The 24,138-nt window shown below is 42.3% G+C and overlaps 1 protein-coding gene across 1 annotated transcript; it reads right to left on the minus strand.

Annotated features, from left to right (window-relative positions):
* Nucleotides 1–7,090: 7,090 nt before the first annotated feature.
* On the minus strand, nucleotides 7,091–8,366 carry LOC129447724 (uncharacterized). Its single transcript, XM_055209474.2, has 2 exons — nucleotides 8,032–8,366; nucleotides 7,091–7,885 (listed from the first exon to the last, which is right to left on the minus strand). Exons 1-2 carry the CDS (start codon nucleotides 8,226–8,228, stop codon nucleotides 7,252–7,254), a joined length of 831 nt encoding a protein of 276 aa, XP_055065449.1. The 5' UTR covers nucleotides 8,229–8,366; the 3' UTR covers nucleotides 7,091–7,251.
* Between the last annotated feature and the right edge of the window lie 15,772 nt (nucleotides 8,367–24,138).

Here is a 24,138-nt window from a genome sequence, read left to right on the forward strand (position 1 = left end):
CTGAACACCTCCCTCTCTCTCTCTCTCTCTCAAACATAGTTTACACTCTCTCTCTCTCTCTCACACACACACACACACACACACACACACACACACACACTCACACACACACTCTCTCTCTCTCGGTCTCTCTCTCTCTCACTCACACTCACACACACACACACACACACACACACTCTCTCTCTCTCTCTCTCTCTCTCACACACACACACACACACACACTCTCTCTCTCTCTCTCTCTCTCTCTCACACACACACACACTTGTGTAATGCTCTGAATGCTCAAGGCTGCGCCCAGAAAAACGAGCGCGTCGCACCGTGTGCGCGTCTCTTCCGTTCGTGCGACTACATTTGAAATAACGAACTTGAGCGCGCAAAAGACGCTTACAAACTAGAAAAAGTAGCCAAGTCTCATACCGCTCAGATCAAGGGAAGTATTTAAAAAAAATCTAAATTATTTTGCCCACATTTGTCCCCAACACGGTATAATGACTCATCATTGATGAGGGTTAATGGCTACTTTAGCGATTATTACATTAGCTATCTACCAACTAACCAGACATTAAAAAAATGACAAGCACTTACTATGGCTCTTCAAATGACGGACAAAATTGGAGGTTGTCACGTGGCTGCCCGTGATTTTAATGTTGCATGTCTTGCAATGCACTGTTCATCTTTTGACATCTTGTTGAAGCCGAAAGCGATGACTCTCGGTACCCCCTCCGGCTGACATGTCGATATCTGATCTAAATGGGCGTGGCGTGCGTAAGGTATGAGAGCTGATAATAGTGTCGTGATTCAGTCATGACAACGCCATTCTTAGCCTGCACTCCAGCTGCGTCAACTTTATTTTTTAAAATTATTTATATATTTTATATTCAAACTGAAAACATGATGTGATTAACACCCAAGTCATTCAAGTCATCGTGTCTCAAGTCAATTCAAGTCCCAAGTCTTTAACTTCCAAGTCCGAGTCAAGTCTCAAGTATTTTATTTTTTGTCAAGTCAAGTCACAAGTCACAAAAATAGCGACTCGAGTCGACTCGAGTCCAAGTCACCAAGTCACAAGTCCCCATGTCTGCTTTCTACAGAACAACATAATCCCATAAAGGATGTCTTTTTCTTGGAAAAAGCATAAAAAGAAAAGGCAACAAAAATAAAAGCGTAAAAAGAAGGCCTGACTGGTGTGTACAGTGTCATGGGAGTTGTAGTGTGCAGAGAAGATAGCGCCTAAGCTAGCTAATAGCATCTTTGTTTTCACTAAATGCAGTGCTGTGTTCTCTAGGGCATTGGAAAACGGCTTTGACAAAGCCAGTTTTTCCCAGTTCTTCACTTTAACCCAAGCCACTGGGACACCTTGGTTTATTTATCTTTCAATCAACACTCAGTGGTTACAGCTAAGTGACCAGAAGCTGCCAGAAGAGAATCCATTTCCCAGAGGACATGTATCTACATCATACCCACCTTGAGGACGGCAGATTTTCGAGACAAATAAACAGAGAAACGAACCCTTTCAAGCAGAATTTGTTTCACGTCTTCAGCCCTTGAAAAAAATCTGGATTTCTCATTCCACCGCATGAACAAACAAACAGTAAATGTTTTGGTAGGACACTGTGCAAAGTTATTGTCACTTATTTATATCCACAGAGGATTTATCGTTGTTTCCCAGAATTTTGTTCTGCCTCTCTTTTGACAAAAATAAATGACTCAGACCTTGAAAGTTTAATTTGAAATAAGAGCTTGTCTTGCAGTCAAGACTTTAAAATAAAACAATGGCTTTATGGTAGCTGTTGTGGTGATGTGAAGGGGAAAAGTCAGGAACTGATATATATTCCTCTGTCCTTGGATATGCGATTGTCAATGACAATTCATCTGTGTGTCTGCTTCACAGACGGACACGCACGTCACCAAAGTCTATTTCATTAGAACACTTTATCTCTGACATGTATAAAAATATTTAACTTCGTTTGAAGTTGGATCGTGTTAATCGTGCTAATTGCTAATCGCTGCGATCTTCTCCCGGACCCTGCCCACCTGCCATACTATATGACCGGAAGTGAAGATAGATCGTATTGAGGAGGGGAGTAGATTGCATTTTTGATTAAAGATTATGAGCACACACAAATTTAAAAAAAATAATGAAGTTCACAGATAAGTCATTTGTTAATAATACCACAATGTTAAACTAGATAGAAAAGTTTGTAGACAAACTTTATGTTGCCTTCACAAAGCCTGGCTGGAATGTTTAAAACAGATTGAGAGAAACTTAAAACAAGTTTAGTTTAGTATTACTAACTTTCCGTAAACATGATTTAACATAAAGTTAGCATGATGCTAACATGATTTAACATGAAGCTAACATGATGGTAACATGAATTAGCATGAAGCTAGCATGATGCTAACATGAATTAGCATGAAGCTAGCATAATGCTAACATAAATTAGCATGAGTTAGCATGATGCTAACATGAATTAGCATGAAGCTAGCATGATGCTAACATGAGTTAGCATGAATCTAGCATGATGCTAACATGAATTAGCATGAAGCTAGCATGATGCTAACATGAATTAACATGAAGCTAGCATGATGTTAACATGAATTAACATGAAGCTAGCATGAATTAGCATAAAGCTAGCATAAAGCTAGCATGAAACTAACATGAATTAACATGAAGCTAGCATGATGCTAACATGAATTAGCATGAAGCCAGCATGATGCTAACATGAATTAACATGAAGCTAGCATGATGCTAACATGAATTAGCATGAAGCTAGCATGATGCTAACATGAATTAGCATGAAGCTAGCATGACGCTAACATGAATTAGCATGGAGCTAACATGATGTTAACATGAATTAGCATGATGCTAACATGAATTAGCATGAAGCTAGAATGATGCTAACACGAATTAGCTTGAAGGTTACATGAAGTTAACATGAATTAGCATGAAGCTAGCATGATGTTAACATGAATTAGCATGAAGCTAGCATGATGCTTACATGAATTAGCATGAAGCTAGCATGATGCTAACATGGATCAGTATGAAGTTAGCATGATGTTAGCATGAAGCTAGCACGACGCTAACATGAATTAGCATGAAGCTAGCATGATGCTAACATGAATTAGCATGAAGCTAACATGAATTAGCATGATGCTAACATGAATTAGCATGAAGCTAACATGATGCTAACATGAATTTGCATGAAGCTAACATGAATTAACATGAAGCTAGCATGAAGCTAACATGAATTTGCATGAAGCTTACATGAATTAGCATGAAGCTAGCATGATGCTAACATGAATTAGCATGAAGCTAGCATAAATTAACATGAAGCTAGCATTAAGCTAACATGAATTAACATGAAGATAGCATGATGCTAACATGAATTAACATGAAGCTAGCATGATGCTAACATGAATTAGCATGTAGCTAGCATGATGCTAACATGAATTAACATGAAGATAGCATGATGCTAACATGAATTAGCATGAAGCTAACATGAATTAACATGAAGCTAGCATGATGCTAAAATGAATTAGCATGAAGCTAGCATGAATTAGCATGAAGCTAGCATAATGCTAACATGGATTAACATGAAGCTAGCATGATGGTAACATGAATTTCCACATGAAACTAGCATGATGCTAACATGAATTAGCATGAAGATAGCATGATGCTAACATGAATTAACATGAAGCTAGCACGATGCTAACATAAATTAGCATGAAGCTAGCATGATGCTAAAATGAATTAGCATGAAGCTAGCATGATGCTAACATGGATTAACATGAAGCTAGCGTGATGCTAACATGAATTAGCATGAAGCTAGCATGATGCTAACATGGATTAGCATGAAGCTAGCATGATGCTAACATGAACTAGCATGATGCTAACATGAATTAGCATGAAGCTAGCATGATGCTAACATGAATTAGCATGAAACTAGCATGAAGCTAGTCTATGATGTTTGGATCCAGAGATATAAGGCTTTGTTTATTATGTTGCCAGGGTGCTCATATTTGGTTGCTAGGGGCGTGGCTTAATACCTCAATAAGAATCCTCAGAGACTGATTGGTTGCCTTGAGTAAAATGAGCCCACCCCCATGTCTCTGTGACACTGTGCTGCAAAGATACCCATCTGGGCATTTTATAATGGCAGTCTATGGGAGATGTTGCTAGGGTGCCCAAAAATGGTTGCTGGGGGCGTGGCTTAATAGCTCTGGGATGATCATGAGAGACTGATTGGATGCATGAGTAAAATGAGCCCGCCCCCTTGTCTCTACGGCATTGTAAAGCAAAGAAATCCCATCTGGAAAATTTTTCTTCCCTTATATGGGCATGTTTCCTGCCCCGTTATAAGTCAATGGGGAATTTTGGGGGCCTCTTACGCCCCAGGGGTGAAACTTACACCCCAATGTGAGGTATGTTCTCACAGTGCCTGCCAGCCTCATCAAATGTAGTGACACACACGTTTCTACAAATTTCTCGCTCGCAGCTATGACCCGTCAAAGTTTGTCGCAATGTTAAGTCAATGGAAAATTTGGGGTGTTTGAGCGCCCCGTTTAGGAATCTTCTAAGAATGATTATACACCCAGTCACGAGTAAAACAATCCAAACGCTATGTCTCTACGATTTTCTGATGAGGAGATATAAGGCTTTGTTTACTCTGTTGCTAGGGTACTGTATTTGGTTGCTAGGGAAAAAATTGGCATCCCATAGTGATTACACTCTGAGTCACGAGTCAAACGGTCCAACCCCCTTGTCTCTATGATGTTCTGATGCGGAGATATAAGGCTTTGTTTACTCTGTTGCTAGGGTACTGTATTTGGTTGCTAGGGAAAAAATTGGCATCCCATAGTGATTACACTCTGAGTCACGAGTCAGACGGTCCAACCCCTGTGTCTCTACGATGTTCTGATGCGGAGATATAAGGCTTTGTATACTCTGTTGCTAGGGTACTGTATTTGGTTGCTAGGGAAAAAATTGGCATCCCATAATGATTACACTCTGAGTCACAAGTCAAACGGTCCAACCCCCGTGTCTCTACGATGTTCTGATGCTGAGATATAAGGCTTTGTTTACTCTGTTGCTAGGGTACTGTATTTGGTTGCTAGGGAAAAAATTGGCATCCCATAGTGATTACACACTGAGTCACGAGTCAAACGGTCCAACCCCCGTGTCTCTACGATGTTCTGATGCTGAGATATAAGGCTTTGTTTACTCTGTTGCTAGGGTACTGTATTTGGTTGCTATGGAAAAAATTGGCATCCCATAGTGATTACACACTGAGTCACGAGTCAAACGGTCCAACCCCCGTGTCTCTACGATGTTCTGATGCTGAGATATAAGGCTTTGTTTACTCTGTTGCTAGGGTACTGTATTTGGTTGCTAGGGAAAAAATTGGCATCCCATAGTGATTACACTCTGAGTCACGAGTCAAACGGTCCAACCCCCGTGTCTCTACGATGTTCTGATGCTGAGATATAAGGCTTTGTTTACTCTGTTGCTAGGGTACTGTATTTGGTTGCTAGGGAAAAAATTGGCATCCCATAGTGATTACGCTCTGAGTCACGAGTCAAACGGTCCAACCCCCGTGTCTCTACGATGTTCGGATGCCGAGATATAACTGTTTGAATTTTATGTTGCTAGGGTGCTCAAAAGTGGTTGCTAGGGGCGTGGCTTAATGCCTATTTAAGGATCCTGAGAGACTGATTGGATGCCTGAGTAAAATGAGCCCAGCCCCATGTCTCTATGACACTGTGCTGCAAAGATATCCATCTGGGCATTTTATAATGGCAGTCTATGGGAGATGTTGCTAGGGTGCACAAATTTGTTGCTAGGGGCGTGGCTTAATACCTATGTAAGGATCCTGAGAGATTGATTGGATGCCTGAGTAAAATGAGCCCAGCCCCATGTCTCTATGACACTGTGGTGCAAAGATATCCATCTGGGCATTTTATAATGGCAGTCTATGGGAGATGTTGCTAGGGTGCCCAAAATTGTTGCTAGGGGCGTGGCTTAATAGCTCTGGGATGATCCTGAGAGACTGATTGGATGCCTGAGTAAAATGAGCCCACCCACTTATCTCTACGACACTGTAAAGCAAATATATCCCATCTGGAACTGTTTTATTCCCTTATATGGACGTGTTCCCTGCCCCATTATAAGTGAATGGGAAATTTCGGGTGCCTCTTACCCCGGATTTCCACCAACTGCGGAACGGTGGCAGAGCGGGTCCGCTGCGTTACGGCTCCGCACTCGGCCGTCCGTCAATACCCACCGGATCCGTATTTGTTGCAGAGCGGCTGCGTGCTGAAGTGACGAGGACCCGTGAGTTCTCGCAAATTCACATGAAGATCGCGCGATATGTAGTTCCGTCTCCGCCCATTATGACGTTAAATTATGACGTTTTGCTGCACCAGCTCAGGAGCAGATTGGAAACCACTCGTTGTTGACCTGCGTCTTTTTTGTTTATTGTGAGTCTACAATGGGTAAGTACAATATTCATGATTATATTATTATTATATTATAAAATACTAAATGTTTATTTTGGGTTTTTTTTAATGTATTTGAAAACTAGTAGTCTGGGTAAATATAGTTAAGTATTGTTCTTGTTGTTGGAAATGAAAAAATATATAGAACACATTTATGGTTTACATTTTCACAGTGACAATAATGTTTTGGTTTTATTTTTCAACCTAATATTACTATAGTAATTCATTAAATTAATCTGTGCATTTCAGTGTCCATTGCTAGGAGGAGAACAATAGCTTTTTTACTTCTTCTTGCAAGACTGCGAAGGAGGGGTAGAAGGAGAAGGAGCCAGTACTGGGTCCATCCACTGAACCAGCGCAGGCCTCAACAAGGAGACTTTTACCATCTTGTGGCTGAACTGCGTTTGGATAGTCAACGCCATCACCAGTACTTTAGGATGAGTGCAGAGAAGATGGATGAGCTTCTCTCAATCATTGGCCATGAACTCACCAGAAAAAATACCAACTACAGGTCTGCCATAGAACCAAAGCAAAGACTGGCTGTTGGACTAAGGTGAGCTTAAATTTCATACAGAATGAACATTGATGATCACAATAGATTTTACCTTTTATTTTCAATATTAAACACATACACACTTCAAACAGATAGAAAAAGTACAAACACAATATAACACAGAGTAATTTGTAAAACAAATTTAGAAATATCAATGAAAAACCACAGCAAAACAACTATTTACAGGTGTAGGGGGTGCTGCCCTACCCCCACTGTGTATCCTCAGAGAGCATGCCAGTGTATGGTCCTATTGGGTGTGTTGGTGGGGGTTGAGCTGATGGCCTGAAAATACCTGGCCCAGCCAAAGTTGCAGTGGGGGTGTGGAAGGTAGAGGGGTGGTGGAACGTAGGGGGAGGGTGAAATACACTTGATGGTCCTGCTGGTTCTTGCCTTTCTGTGCTGTCCTCAACATTGTGCAGCAGGTTCAAAATACCAATTTTGGCCTGCCGCCTCTTGTTACGGTCAAGTCTGTGGAGGAGTGGAACCAGGCTCATGGCAAAATGGTAACTTTCCGCAAGCTCTGAATCCGGTTTGGGAAGCGGATCCTGTAACATGGACAGAAGCCGTTCTTCCACATCAGATGTTTGTGGTCTGTGGCTCCTCCTTGATTCTGCCACAGCAACAGGCACCCTCTCCCTTGGACTCCGGGACCTGTGGGGCCTGTCTGTCACCCCAGATGTAGTGAGCCCCGATGGTGATGGGGAAACAGTATGTGGCCGCTGGCTGTCCGGTGGCACTGTTGAAATTGAAGAACCTTGCCCATCAGATCCACACATTGACACTGGCGTGGAAGATCTTTCTTCTTCCGCCAACACACCAGCAAGATTGCTTTTGGAACTTCAAAACCAAAAATGCAACTTTTAGACATACTGACAAATTTGTCATATACACAATAATTATCTATCACTTTATCTGTTTGAAATGTGAATATTGATCATAAAGATTATATTGTCATCAGTACTGCTATATTATTTCATACACACCTTCTCTGTTGTACATACGGCACAATAAAGGACATGATGTCCGCATACTTCCACTCCTTGCTACATCCTCCAGCTGAACCACTGGCAGGCACTTTCTTTCTGGTTTTAACAAAAGTGTCCCTCAGTGAGCGCCATTTTGCCTTGCAGAGATCAACTGAAAAAAAGAAGAGACACATATTAAAATAATATTCATACATGTAACTAATCTTTACTTGTTTATTTACTTCACAGATACCTGGCTTCTGGTGACTCAATGATCAGCCTTGCATTTAGTTACCGCCTTGGCCACACAACAGTGATGAACTCTGTGCATATGGTGTGTGCTGCCATTGAAAAGGTAATGATGCAGACATTTTTGCCCCGGCCAACCGCAGACTCATGGAAGGAGATAGCTCAACGCTTCTGGGAGAAATGGAACTTCCCAAACTGCCTGGGAGCACTTGATGGGAAACATATTGTAATTCAAGCACCACCCCTGTCCGGTAGTCAGTACTTTAACTACAAAAAGACTTTCTCCATTGTGCTTTTGGCACTTGTGGATGCAGACTACCGGTTCAGGTGCATACAGGTGGGGGACTTTGGTAGAACATCTGATGGTGGGGTGTACGCAGGATCTGATTTGGGGAGGGAAATGGAGAACAAAACTCTACACGTCCCTCCTAGTACCTGTCTGCCTGGTGCTGCTCACCTCGGGGATGTCCCACATGTCATGGTGGGTGATGCAGCATTCCCTCTGAAGACATACTTAATGAGACCCTACCCAGGACAGAACCTCACCCACAGGAAGAGGATTTTCAACTACAGACTGTCGAGAGCAAGGATGGTAGTTGAAAATGCCTTTGGAATTTTGGCGGCACGTTGGAGGATTTTTCATCGCAGGATTAACCTGCACCCAAAAAATGTGGATAGAGTTGTGGTGGCAGCATGCATCTTGCACAATTTCCTCCTTGCCCCAAGTGAAAATGTACGGCTGCTGGAAGAGGCAGAGGAATTAGGAAGACACATGGGACCAGTGAGAAACATGGGGGGAAACAGGGCATCAAGAGAAGCCTGTGCTGTTAGGGAGAGCTTTGCCACTTTCTTCAATTCTCCCGAGGGAAGTGTGTCTTGGCAGGAAAGAATGGTGTAAAAAAAACCTTGCCATTCCTGATGACTGAAACCCATTATATTTTGATTGTGTGTACTGTTTTTTTCTGGGGTGAAGTATTGTACTGTAATGTTAAGTTATGTGAATTGTGAGTGATTTGTATTGAAAATAAAGTTTGAAAGACCATTGTTTCTGGGTACTCCTCATCAGCACCCTCATTTGCAAAAATCAATATTGCATAAATGGTTAAATATATTTATTTATGATATATAAATTTGACTTAAGCTGTATATATATATATATATATACATACATATACATACCTACATATATGCATAGATACATACATACATATACACAAACATACATACATACACACACACACACACACACACACACACATATATATATATATATATATATATATATATATATATATATATGAGAGAGAGAGAAAGAGAGATTGTCAAATTATACTTCATTACATAACCTAATAATAAAGTTCTTCATCCAAATCAAACAACCCTGCAATGGTTGCTTAATTGAAATATTTTTTTATTGGTTTTTAACATTTATAGTACAGAATTTCTCGCTACATGTAAACAATTTTCTTTCTACCTATATTATTACTGACTAAATTAGTGACTTACCATCCACACCCAATACTTCTGCTATGCTTCTCCACGCCATATCCTTTTTACTATTGTCCTTATAAAAAGGATGCGCCGTGTCATATATAATTCTATGATTTTGCACTTCAACGATGAGCATCTCCTCGTCCATGATAGCCAGGGTCACTTGTCATCTGACCTGTTGACACCTGTCTACGCCCATTATGACGTTGAATTATGACGTTATTACAAACCAGCCCAGATCCCAACACGAGATCTCGTGAATTCAGGTATGATCACACGATAAATTCATGGCTCCGCCCTGCGGAGCTGTCCGGCATCCGTCAAAAATAGAAGCTCTGCGTATTTGTGCCGGAGGGCTGCGGATGGCCGGAGCTGTGACGGATTCGGAACGCAGTCAGTGGAAATACACACATTGACTTGAATGGAAACCGATTGACTCCGCCGCCGTTCCGCAACGGATCCGCAGCCGTTCCGCAGTCGGTGGAAATTGAGGGTTACACCCCAGGGGTACAACTTACACCCCATTGTGATTTATGTTCTTACAGAACCTACCCCCCTCTTCAAATGTTGTAACCCACATGTTTCTACAAAATCCTCGAGCGGAGCTATGACCTGTCAAAGTTGGGTCCAATGTTAAGTCAATGGTATTTTTCGGGTGGTTTTTCGCCCCCCTTTCGGAAATCCTGCACCCGATCCCTTATAAAAGTCATAGCACACCTCTCCTCAATAATCCGGTCGATTTGAGCCGTCTTTCATGGGACTGTGACAAAGCGTGCGGGACGAGTTACGCGCCAAACTTTTTTGCGACATAAGAATAAAGATATAAAAATATCCCTGAGCAATAGTAATAGTGATGCCTTGCATAAATGCAAGCACCACTAATAATAACCGAAAGCAATAATAATAGTGATGCTTTGCATAAATGCAAGCACCACTAACTAGATAGGTACATTTCCTGAAGAAAATGTGAGTGGTGCTTGCCGTGGCAAAATTCTGGGGAACATATATGATTATACTCCAAGCCAAAAGTAAAACGATCCAACTCCCGTGTCTCTACGATGTTCTGATGCGGAGAAATAAGGCTGTGTTTATCCGGTTGCTAAGGTACTGTATTTGGTTGCTAGGAAAAAAATTGCCATCCACTAGTGATTACCCTCCGAGTCACGAGGCAAACGGTCCAACCCCCATGTCTGTACAATGTTCTGATGCGGAGATATAAGGCTTTGTTTACTCTGTTGCTAGGGTACTATATTTGGTTGCTAGGGAAAAAATGGCATCCACTAGTGATTACACTTCAAGTCACAACTCAAACGGTCCAACCCCCGTGTCTCTATGATGTTCTGATGCGTAGATATAAGCCTTTGTTTACTCTGTTGCTAGGGTACTGTATTCGGTTGCTAGGGGAAAAAATGGCATCCACTGGTGATTACACTCCAAGTCACAAGTCAAATGGTCCAACCCCCATGTCTCTACGATGTTCTGATGCGGAGATATAAGGCTTTGTTTACTCTGTTGCTAGGGTACTGTATTTGGTTGCTATGGAAAAAATTGGCATCCCATAGTGATTACACTTCGAGTCATGAGTCAAACGGTCCAACCCCCGTGTCTCTACGATGTTCTGATGCGGAGATATAAGGCTTTGTTTATTCGGTTGCTAGGGTACTACATTTGGTTGCTAGGGAGAAAATTGGCATCCCATAGTGATTACACTTTAAGCCACAAGTAAAACGGTCCAACCCTCGTGTCTCTACGATGTTCTGAGGCGGAGATATAAGGCTTTGTTTATTCGGTTGCTAGGGTACTGTATTTGGTTGCTAGGGAGAAAATTGGCATCCCATAATGATCATACTCCAAGGCACAAGTAAAACGGTCCAACCCCCGTGTCTCTACGTTGTTCTGGTGCGGAGATATAAGGCTTTGTTTATTCCGTTGCTAGGGTACTAAGTTTGGTTGCTAGGGAGAAAATTGGCATCCCATAATGATCATACTCCAAGCCACAAGTAAAACGGTCCAACCCCCGCGTCTCTACGATTTTCTGATGCCGAGATATAAGGCTTTGTTTATTCCGTTGCTAGGGTACTAAGTTTGGTTGCTAGGGAGAAAATTGGCATCCCATAATGATCATACTCCAAGCCACAAGTAAAACGGTCCAACCCCCGCATCTCTACGATGTTCTGATGCCGAGATATAAGGCTTTGTTTGTTATGTTGCTAGGGTGCTCAAATTTGGTTGCTAGGGGCGTGGCTTAATAACTCTGTAAGGATCATGAGAGACTGATTGGATGCCTGAGTAAAATGAGCCCACCCCCATGTCTCTATGACACTGTGATGCATAGATATCCATTTGGGCATTTTATAATGCCAGTCTATGGGAGATGTTGCTAGGGTGCCCAAAATGGTTGCTAGGGGCGTGGCTTAAAAGCTCTGGGATGTTCCTGAGAGACTGATTGGGTGCCTGACTAAAATGAGCCCACCCCCTTGTCCCTACGAAGCTGTAATGCAAAGATATCCCATCAGGAACATTTTTATTCCCTTATATGGGCGTGTTCCCTGCCCCATTGACTTTTCATTAGGGCACTTTTGGGCAACTCTTACACCCCAGGGGTACAACTTACACCCCAATGTGATGTATGTTCTTACAGAGCCTACCAACCTCTGTAAATGCTGTAACCCACATGTTTCTACAAAATCCACGAGCGGAGCTATGACCCGTCAAAGTTGGGCCCAATGTTAAGTCAATGGGATTTTTCGGGTGGTTTTACGCCCCCCTTTTGGAAATCCTGCACCCGATCCCTTATAAAAGTCATAGCACACCTCTCCTCAATAATCCGGTCGATTTGAGCCCTCTTTCATGGGTCTACGACAAAGCGTGCGGGACGAGTTACGCGCCGAAAAAGTGTCCGAATGTAAGAATAAAATATAACTAGATAGGTACATTTCCTGAAGAAAATGTGAGTGGTGCTTGCCGTGGCAAAATTCTGGGTAACATATATGATTATACTCCAAGCCAAAAGTAAAACGATCCAACTCCCGTGTCTCTACGATGTTCTGATGCGGAGATATAAGGCTATGTTTATCCGGTTGCTAGGGTACTGTATTTGGTTGCTAGGGAAAAAAATTGCCATCCACTGGTGATTACACTCCAAGTCACAAGTCAAACGGTCCAACCCCCGTGTATTTACGATGTTCTGATGCTGAGATATAAGGCTTTGTTTATTCGGTTGCTAGGGTAGTGTATTTGGTTGCTAGGGAGAAAATTGCCATCCACTAGTGATTACACGCCGAGTCACAAGTCAAATGGTCAAACCCACATGTCTCTACGATGTTCTGAAGGGGAGATATAAGGCTTTGTTTATTTGGTTGCTAGGGTACAGTATTTGGTAGCTAGGGAAAATTTGACATCTCCAATAGTGATTACACTCCGGGTCACGAGTCAAATGGTCCAACCCCCATGTCTCTACGATGTTCTGATGCGGAGATATAAGGCTTTGTTTACTCTGTTGCTAGGGTCCTGTATTTGGTTGCTAGGGAAAAAATTGGCATCCCATAATGATTACACTCTGAGTCACGAGTCAAACTGTCCAACCCCTGTGTCTCTACGATGTTCTGATGCGGAGATATAAGGCTTTGTTTACTCTGTTGCTAGGGTACTGTATTTGGTTGCTAGGGAAAAAATTGGCATCCCATAATGATTACACGCCGAGTCACGAGTCAAACGGTCCAACCCCCGTGTCTCTACGATGTTCTGATGCGGAGATATAAGGCTTTGTTTACTCTGTTGCTAGGGTACTGTATTTGGTTGCTAGGGAAAAAATTGGCATCCCATAATGATTACACTCCGAGTCACGAGTCAAACGGTCCAACCCCCGTGTCTCTACGATGTTCTGATGCGGAGATATAAGGCTTTGTTTACTCTGTTGCTAGGGTACTGTATTTGGTTGCTAGGGAAAAAATTGGCATCCCATAATGATTACACGCCGAGTCACGAGTCAAACGGTCCAACCCCCGTGTCTTTACGATGTTCTGATGCGGAGATATAAGGCTTTGTTTACTCTGTTGCTAGGGTACTGTATTTGGTTGCTAGGGAAAAAATTGGCATCCCATAATGATTACACGCCGAGTCACGAATCAAAGGGTCCAACCCCCGTGTCTTTAAGATGTTCTGATGCGGAGATATATGGCTTTGTTTACTCTGTTGCTAGGGTATTGTATTTGGTTGCTAGGGAAAATATTGGCATCCCATAATGATTACACTCTGAGTCACGAGTCAAACGGTCCAACCCCCGTGTCTCTACGATGTTCGGATGCCGAGATATAACTGTTTGAATTTTATGTTGCTAGGGTTCTCAAAAGTGGTTGCTAGGGGCGTGGCTTAATACCTATGTAAGGATCCTGAGAGACTGACTGGATGCCTGAGTAAAATGAGCCCACCCCCATGTCTCTATGACACTGTGGTGCAAAGATATCCATCTGGGCATTTTATAATGGCAGTCTATGGAAGATGTTGCTAGGGTGCCCAAAAGTGGTTGCTAGGGGCGTGGCTTAATAGCTCTGGGATGATCCTGAGAGACTGATTGGATGCCTGAGTGAAATGAGCCCACCCACTTATCTCTACGACACTGTAAAGCAAAGATATCCCATCTGGAACTGTTTTATTCCCTTATATGGGCATGTTTCCTCAACGGGAATTTTCGGGTGCCTCTTACACCCCAGGGGTACAACTTAAACCCCAATGTCATGTATGTTCTTACATAGCCTACCATCCTCTTTAAATTTAGTAACCCACATGTTTCTACAAAATCCTCAATCGTACCTATGACCCGTCAAAATTTTTGCAATGGTAAGTCTATGGGATTTTGCCCCATTGACTTTTCATTGGGCATTTTTGGGCACCTCTTACACCCCAGGGGTACAACTTACACCCCATTGTTATCCATGTTCTTACAGAGCCTACCACCCTCTTCAAATGTTGTAACCCACATGTTTCTATAAAATCCTCGAGCGGAGCTATGACTCGTCAAAGTTGGGCGCAATGTTAAGTCAATGGGATTTTTCGGGTGGTTTTTCGCCCCCCTTTCAGAAATCCTGCACCCGATCCCTTATAAAAGTCATAGCCACCATCTCTTCAATATACCGGTCGATTTGAGCCCTCCTTCATGGGACTACGGCAAACCGTGCGGGACGAGTTACGCGCCGAAAAAACATGCAGACATAAGAATAATAATAATAACTAGATAGGTACATTTCCTGAAGAAAATGTGAGTGGTGCTTGCCGTGGCAAATTTTTGGGGACAGTATATGATCATACTTCCAATCCCGAGTAAAACGATCCAAACCCCGTCTCTATACAATGTTCTGATACGGAGATATAAAGCTTTGTTTACTCTTTTGCTAGGGTACTGTATTTGGTTGCTAGGGAAAAATTGGCATCCCATAATGATTACACTCTGAGTCACGAGTCAAACGGTCCAACCCCCGTGTCTCTACGATGTTCTGATGCGGAGATATAAGGCTTTGTTTACTCTGTTGCTAGGGTACTGTATTTGGTTGCTAGGGGAAAAATTGGCATCCCATAATGATTACACTCTGAGTCACAAGTCAAACGGTCCAACCCCCGTGTCTCTACGATGTTCTGATGCGGAGATATAAGGCTTTGTTTACTCTGTTGCTAGGGTACTGTATTTGGTTGCTAGGGAAAAAATTGGCATCCCATAATGATTACACTCTGAGTCACGAGTCAAACGGTCCAACCCCTGTGTCTCTACGATGTTCTGATGCCGAGATATAAGACTTTGTTTACTCTGTTGCTAGGGTACTGTATTTGGTTGCTAGGGAAAAAATTGGCATCCCATAATGATTACACTGTGAGTCACGAGTCAAACGGTCCAACCCCCGTTTCTCTACGATGTTCTGATGCCGAGATATAAGGCTTTGTTTACTCTGTTGCTAGGGTACTGTATTTGGTTGCTAGGGAAAAAATTGGCATCCCATAATGATTACACTCTGAGTAACGAGTCTAACGGTCCAACCCCCGTGTCTCTATGATGTTCTGATGCGGAGATATAAGGCTTTGTTTACTCTGTTGCTAGGGTACTGTATTTGGTTGCTAGGGAAAAAATTGGCATCCCATAGTGATTACACTCTGAGTCATGAGTCAAACGGTCCAACCCCCCTGTCTCTACGATGTTCTGATGCAGAGATATAAGGCTTTGTTTACTCTGTTGCTAGGGTACTGTATTTGGTTGCTAGGGAAAAATTTGGCATCCCATAGTGATTACATTCTGAGTCACGAGTCAAACGGTCCAACCCCCGTGTCTTTATGATGTTCTGATGCCGAGATATAACCGTTTGAATTTTATGTTGCTAGGGTGCTCAAAAGTGGTTGCTAGGGGCGTGGCTTAAAACCTATGTAAGGATCCTGAGAGACTGATTGGATGTCTGAGTAAAATGAGCCCACCCACTTATCTCTACGACACTGTAAAGCAAAGATATCCCATCTGGAACTGTTTTATTCCCTTATATGGGCATGTTTCCTGCCCCATTATAAGTCAATGGGAATTTTCGGGTGCCTCTTACACCCCAGGGGTACAACTTACACCCCATTGTGATCTATGTTCTTACAGAGCCTACCACCCTCTTCAAATGTTGTAACCCACATGTTTCTACAAAATCCTGGAGCCGAGCTATGACCCGTCAAAGTTGGGCGCAATGTTAAGTCAATGGGATTTTTCGGGTGGTTTTTCGCCCCCCTTTCGGAAATCCTGCACCCGATCGCTTATAAAAGTCATAGCAGACGTGTCCTCAATAAGCCGGACGTTTTGAGCCCTGTTTCATTAGTCTACGACAAACCGTGCGGGACGAGTTACGCGCCGAAAAAGTGTCCAGATATAAGAATAAATAATAAGTATGAGCAATAATAATAGTGATGCCTTGCATAAATGCAAGCACCACTAACTAGATAGGTACATTTCCTGAAGAAAATGTGAGTGGTGCTTGCCGTGGCAAATTTCTGGGGACAGTATATGATCATACTTCCAGTCACGACTAAAACGATCCAAACCCCATGTCTCTACAATGTTCTGATACGGATAGATAAGGCTTTGTTTATTCGGTTGCTAGGGTACTGTATTTGGTTGCTAGGGAAAAAATTGGCATTACATAGTGATTACACTCTGAGTCACGAGTCAAACGGTCCAACCCCTGTGTCTCTACAATGTTCTGATGCGGAGATATAAGGCTTTGTTTACTCTGTTGCTAGGGTACTGTATTTGGTTGCTAGGGGAAAAATGGCATCCCATAATGATTACACTCTGAGTCACGAGTCAAACGGTCCAACCCCCGTGTCTCTACGATGTTCTGATGCGGAGATATAAGGCTTTGTTTACTCTGTTGCTAGGGTACTGTATTTGGTTGCTAGGGAAAAAATTGGCATCCCATAATGATTACACTCTGAGTCACGAGTCAAACGGTCCAACCCCCGTGTCTCTACGATGTTCTGATGCGGAGATATAAGGCTTTCTTTACTCTGTTGCTAGGGTACTGTATTTGGTTGCTAGGGAAAAAATTGGCATCCCATAATGATTACACTCCGAGTCACGAGTCAAACGGTCCAACCCCCGTGTCTCTACGATGTTCTACGCATACTCGTAATCACACACTAGACTTAATTCTGTCACTCGGACTCAATATTAATGACATCGAAATATCACCCCAGAGCGATGCCGTTTCAGACCATTGCCTTGTGTCATGCACAATACTTCTAGATAGGACCGCTCAGTCTACAACATGCTACAGATTAGCCAGAACAATAATTTCCACCACTAAAGATAGCTTTATTAGCACTCTTCCAGACCTGTCCCAAATGAAACATGTAGCAGATAATCGTGAAGATCTAGATATTATAATAGAAAACCTGAACAACGTCTGCTCTAGCACGTTGGATGCCGTTGCTCCCATTCGAAAAAAGAGAATCAAAGAAAAACCGCCAGCTCCATGGTATGACCATCATACTGCAGCCCTTAAAAAAGTAGCTAGAAAAATGGAAAGAAACTACCGAAGCACAAAGTTAGAGGTATGGCGTTCAGCATGGAAAGAGAGTGTTCAACACTACAGACAGGCTATTAAAACTGCCAGATCTACCTATCTCAGTACGCTTATTAAAGAAAATCATAACAACCCTCGTTTTCTATTTAGCACAGTTGCGAAACTGACTAGAAACAAAGAACAAACAGAAACCAATAGTAAACTCCAACACAATAGTGACGACTTCATGAACTTCTTTACTAACAAAATTATGTTTATTAGGGAAAACATAGAAACTATGCAAGCAGCCATCACTCTACCCAATAGTACATTTTCCACTAGATTACCAAACGAACATCTTGAGTCATTTAATCCTACTACAATAGAAGAGCTCTCTAAACTAGTAACGTCATCCAAATCATCGTCCTGTATACTAGACCCCGTTCCCACAAAATTACTAAAAGAGGTATTTCATGTAGTGGCAGACACTGTACTTAATATCTTTAACTCATCTCTAGAATTAGGATACGTTCCAACAGCTTTCAAACTAGCAGTTATTAGACCGCTCATTAAAAAGCAAAACCTTGACCAGGGAGATCTTAATAACTTTAGACCAATCTCAAATCTACCTTTTCTTTCTAAAATATTAGAAAAAGTAGTGGCAAGCCAGCTACGCACATTCGTAGAAAATAATAATACATATGAAAAGTTCCAATCAGGATTCAGGCCCCACCATAGCACAGAGACAGCGCTGCTTAGAGTTACAAATGACCTCCTATTAACATCCGATCGTGGTGAAATCTCAATCCTTATATTACTAGACCTTAGTGCAGCCTTTGACACAATAGATCACACAATCTTACTCAATAGACTAGAAAACTATGTTGGCATCAGTGGTCAGGCGTTAGCCTGGTTCAGATCGTATCTAACCAATCGATATCACTTTGTTTATGTAAATGAGGAAGAGTCATATCACTCCCCCGTTAAATACGGCATACCTCAGGGATCAGTTTTAGGCCCTATCCTATTCTCGTTATATATGTTACCTCTAGGAGACATTATCAGGAAACATAACATAAGTTTTCACTGCTATGCGGATGATACCCAGCTTTACATCTCGTCGCATCCTAGCGAAACCCACCAGTTTTCTAAGCTAACAGACTGCATTAGTGATATTAGGGACTGGATGGCACAAAACTTTCTTATGCTAAACTCCAATAAAACAGAGATACTTATTATTGAACCGAATCGCTACAAACATAATATGTCAGATTACAAGTTGCCCATAGATGGCTGCACGGTGGTGCCATCTTCCACGGTTAAGAATTTAGGCGTAATGTTCGACAGCAATCTATCTTTTGATAGTCATATCGCCAACATCTGCCGCACAGCATTCTTCCATCTTAGAAATATCTCAAAAATACGCCATATGCTGTCTGCATCAGACGCAGAAAAGCTTATACATGCTTTTATGACCTCTAGAATAGACTATTGTAACTCGTTACTCGGGGGATGCCATGCAAATCAGGTAAACAAGCTACAGCTGGTTCAAAACGCCGCCGCAAGAGTGCTTACTCGATCTAAAAAGTATGACCGCATCAGTCCAATTCTGGCATCTTTACACTGGCTACCAGTTAAATATCGTATACAATTTAAAATATTACTAATCACCTACAAAGCCTTAAATGACCTAGCGCCTTCGTATATTAAAGAACTACTATCAGAATACAATCCATCACGTAAACTGCGCTCACAAAATTCTGGTCACTTAATTATCCCTAGAATATCAAAAGTGTCTAAAGGTGGTAGATCCTTTTCCTACTTAGCCCCTAAGCTCTGGAATGATTTACCAAACAATGTTCGAGTATCAGACACAGTCGATCAATTTAAATCTAAACTTAAGACATTCTTCTTTAACAAAGCATTCACATAAAATGTCCAGTAAATGTACATTTCCCGCAATAGTTAGCCTGTCTGGAACCGAGCCGACTTGAACCACTATAATGTTTGACACTTGCATTGCATGTGAACGGCCCCTACGCTAATAGAATTCTGTTTTTCTCTCCCTGTCTCGTCCTCAACCACGAGGACCATGAGACAAACAGACCCAGTTCCGGTTGCTGTGAAGATCATTGCATCACTGATCCACTGGCTGTCCTTCAACGTGATGACCAGCCGATGCCCGACCAACGACCACCGGCTAAACCAGTTTAATTCGCTTACCCGCCTCCTATCCCTACCGTTTCTATATATATATATATATATATATAAATATATATTAATTCCTCCCAAGGGTTTTTGTCCTTCTAGGACTTTTTCCCATTGGGTTTTTTTTCCTAGAGGGTTTTTAATCCCAGGGAGAGTCAGCCAACTTTGGCTTAATTTAGCACTTTACAGTATACGTTACTTTATTAATATGCTCGCTTGTACGGTTTAACCGCTTTCTCTACTTCTTATATTATCTATTGATTTTCTGTGTTCTCCTCTACATCTTCTCATGTAAAGCTGCTTTGCAACAATTAACACTTGTGAAAAGCGCTATATAAATAAAATTGAATTGAATTGAATTGAATTCTGATGCGGAGATATAAGGCTTTGTTTACTCTGTTGCTAGGGTACTGTATTTGGTTGCTAGGGAAAAAATTGGCATCCCATAATGATTACATTCTGAGTCACTAGTCAAACGGTCCAACCCCGTGTCTCTACGATGTTCTGATGCAGAGATATAAGGCTTTGTTTACTCTGTTGCTAGGGTACTGTATTTGGTTGCTAGGGGAAAAAATTGGCATCCCATAATGATTACACGCTGAGTCACTAGTCAAACGGTCCAACCCCCTTGTCTTTACGATGTTCTGGTGCGGAGATATAAGGCTTTGTTTACTCTGTTGCTAGGGTACTGTATTTGGTTGCTAGGGGAAAAAATTGGCATCCCATAATGATTACACTCTGAGTCACTAGTCAAACGGTCCAACCCCCATGTCTCTACGATGTTCTGGTGCGGAGATATAAGGCTTTGTTTACTCTGTTGCTAGGGTACTGTATTTGGTTGCTAGGGAAAAAATTGGCATCCCATAATGATTACACGCTGAGTCACTAGTCAAACGGTCCAACCCCCATGTCTTTACGATGTTCTGGTGCGGAGATATAAGGCTTTGTTTACTCTGTTGCTAGGGTACTGTATTTGGTTGCTAGGGAAAAAATTGGCATCCCATAATGATTACACGCTGAGTCACGAGTCAAACGGTCCAACCCCCGTGTCTCTACGATGTTCTGATGCGGAGATATAAGGCTTTGTTTACTCTGTTGCTAGGGTACTGTATTTGGTTGCTAGGGAAAAAATTGGCATCCCATAATGATTACACTCTGAGTCACTAGTCAAACGGTCCAACCCCCGTGTCTCTATGATGTTCTGATGCAGAGATATAACTGTTTGAATTTTATGTTGCTAGGGTGCTCAAAAGTGGTTGCTAGGGGCGTGGCTTAAAAGCTTTGGGAATATCCTGATAGACTGATTGGATGTCTGAGTAAAATGAGCCCACCCCCTTGTCTTTACGACATTGTAAAGCAAAGATATCCCATCTGGAACTTTTTTATTCCCTTATATGGGCATGTTTCCTGCCCCATTATAAGTCAATGGGAAAATTCGGGTGCCTCTTACACCCCAGGGGTACAACTTACACCCCATTGTGATCCATGTTCTTACAGAGTCTACCACCCTCTTCAAATAATGTAACCCACATGTTTTTACAAAATCCTCGCTCGTACCTATGACCCGTCAAAGTTTTTGCAATGTTAAGTCTATGGGATTTTCCCCCATTGACTTTTCATTGGGGCACTTTTGGGCGCCTCTTACACCCCAGGGGTACAACTTACCCCCCAATGTGATGTATGTTCTTACAGAGTCTACCACCCTCTTCAAATGTTGTAACCCACAAGTTTCTACAAAATCCTTGAGCGGAGCTATGACTCGTCAAAGTTGGGCGCAATGTTAAGTCAATGGGATTTTTCGGGTGGTTTTTCGCCCCCCTTTCGGAAATCCTGCACCCGATCGCTTATAAAAGTCATAGCACACCTCTCCTCAATAAGCCGGTCGATTTGAGCCCTCTTTCATGGGTCTACGACAAACCGTGCGGGACGAGTTAGGTGCCGAAAAAACGTGCAGATGTAAGAATAAAATATAACTAGATAGGTACATTTCCTGAAGAAAATGTGAAGTGGTGCTTGCCGTGGCAAAATTCTGGGTAACATATATGATTATACTCCAAGCCAAAAGTAAAACGATACAACTCCCGTGTCTCTACGATGTTCTGATGCGGCGATATAAGGCTATGTTTATCCGGTTGCTAGGGTACTGTATTTGGTTGCTAGGGAAAAAATTGCCATCCACTAGTGATTACTCTCCGAGTCACGAGTCAAACGGTCCAACCCCCGTGTCTGTACAATTTTCTGATGCGGAGATATAAGGCTTTGTTTACTCTGTTGCTAGGGTACTGTATTTGGTTGCTAGGGAAAAAAATGGCATCCCATAGTGATTACACTCTGAGTCACGAGTCAAACGGTCCAACCCCCGTGTCTCTACGATGTTCTGATGCGGAGATATAAGGCTTTGTTTATTCGGTTGCTAGGGTACTGTATTTGGTTGCTAGGGAAAAATTTGGCATCCCATAGTGATTTGACTCTGAGTCACAAGTGAAATGGTCCAACCCCCGTGTCTCTACAATGTTCTGATGCTGAGATATAAGGCTTTGTTTACTCTGTTGCTAGGGTACTGTATTTGGTTGCTAGGGGAAAAAATGGCATCCCATAGTGATTACACTCTGAGTCAAGAGTCAAACGGTCCAACCCCCGTGTCTCTACGATGTTCTGATGCGAAGATATAAAGCTTTGTTTACTCTGTTGCTAGGGTACTGTATTTGGTTGCTAGGGGCGGGGCTTGGGAGTGGCCAATGATGTGACCAGTTGTTACACTCCGAGTCACAAGTAAAACGGTCCAACCCCCGTGATTCTACGATGTTCTGATGCCGAGATATAACTGTTTGAATTTTATGTTGCTAGGGTGCTTAAAAGTGGTTGCTAGGGGCGTGGCTTAATAGCTCTGGGACTATCCTAATAAATTGATTGGATGTCTGAGTAAAATGAGCCCACCTCCTTGTCTCTACGACATTGTAAAGTGAAGATATCCCTTCTGGAACTTTTTTATTCCCTTATATGGGCGTGTTTCCTGCCCCATTATAAGTCAATGGGAAATTTTGGGCGCCTCCTACACCCCAGGGGTACAACTTACACCCCAATGTGATGTATGTTCTTACAAAGTCTACCACCCTCTTCAAATGTTGTAACCCACATGTTTCTACAAAATCCTTGAGCGGAGGTATGACCCGTCAAAAATCGGTGCAATGTTAAGTCAGAGGGATTTTTCGGGTGGTTTTTCGCCCCCCTTTCGGAAATCATGCATCCGATTGCTTATAAAAGTCATAGCACACCATTCCTCAATAAACCGGTCGATTTGAGCCCTCATTCGTGGGTCTACAACAAACGGTGCGGGACGAGTTACGCGCCGAAATTTTGTCCAGAATATAAGAAAAATAATAATATCCCTGAGCAATAGTAATAGTGATGCCTTGCATAAATGCAAGCACCACTAATAATATCCCTGAGGAATAGTAATAGTGATGCCTTGCATAAATGCAAGCACCACTAATAATAAGTATGAGGAATAGTAATAGTGATGCCTTTCATAAATGCAAGCACCACTAATAACTAGATAGGTACATTTCCTGAAGAAAATGTGAAGTGGTGCTTGCTTTGGCAAATTTCTGGGGACAGTATATGATTATACTTCCAGTCACGAGTAAAATGATCCAAACCCCGTGTCTCTACGATGTTCTAATGCGGAGATATAAGGCTTTGTTTATTCGGTTGCTAGGGTACTGTATTTGGTTGCTAGGGAAAAATTTGACATCCACTAGTGATTACACTCCGAGTCACAAGTCAAACGGTCCAACCCCTGTGTCTCTACTATGTTCTGATGCGGAGATATAAGGCTTTGTTTATTCGGTTGCTAGGGTACTGTATTTGGTTGCTAGGGAAAATTTTTTACATCCAATAGTGATTACACTCCGGGTCACGAGTCAAACGGTCCAACCCCCATGTCTCTATTATGTTCTGATGCGGAGATATAAGGCTTTGTTTATTCGGTTGCTAGGGTTGTGTATTTGGTTGCTAGGGAGAAAATTGCCATCCACTAGTGATTACACTCCGAGTCACGAGTCAAACGGTCAAACCCCCGTGTCTCTACGATATTCTGATGCGGAGATATAAGGCTTTGTTTACTCTGTTGCTAGGGTACTGTATTTGGTTGCTA

Source organism: Misgurnus anguillicaudatus, chromosome 8, assembly GCF_027580225.2.
Source record: "Misgurnus anguillicaudatus chromosome 8, ASM2758022v2, whole genome shotgun sequence".
Classification (NCBI taxonomy): domain Eukaryota; kingdom Metazoa; phylum Chordata; class Actinopteri; order Cypriniformes; family Cobitidae; genus Misgurnus; species Misgurnus anguillicaudatus.

Bases quoted from the DNA above. Each gene is read 5' to 3' on its own strand.
- LOC129447724 (XM_055209474.2), bottom strand. From the start codon at position 8,228: ATGTATGAATATTATTTTAATATGTGTCTCTTCTTTTTTTCAGTTGAT. The intron at 7,886-8,031 runs GTGTGTATGAAA...TTGGTTTTGAAG, and splicing joins CCGTATGTACAACAGAGAAG to TTCCAAAAGCAATCTTGCTG.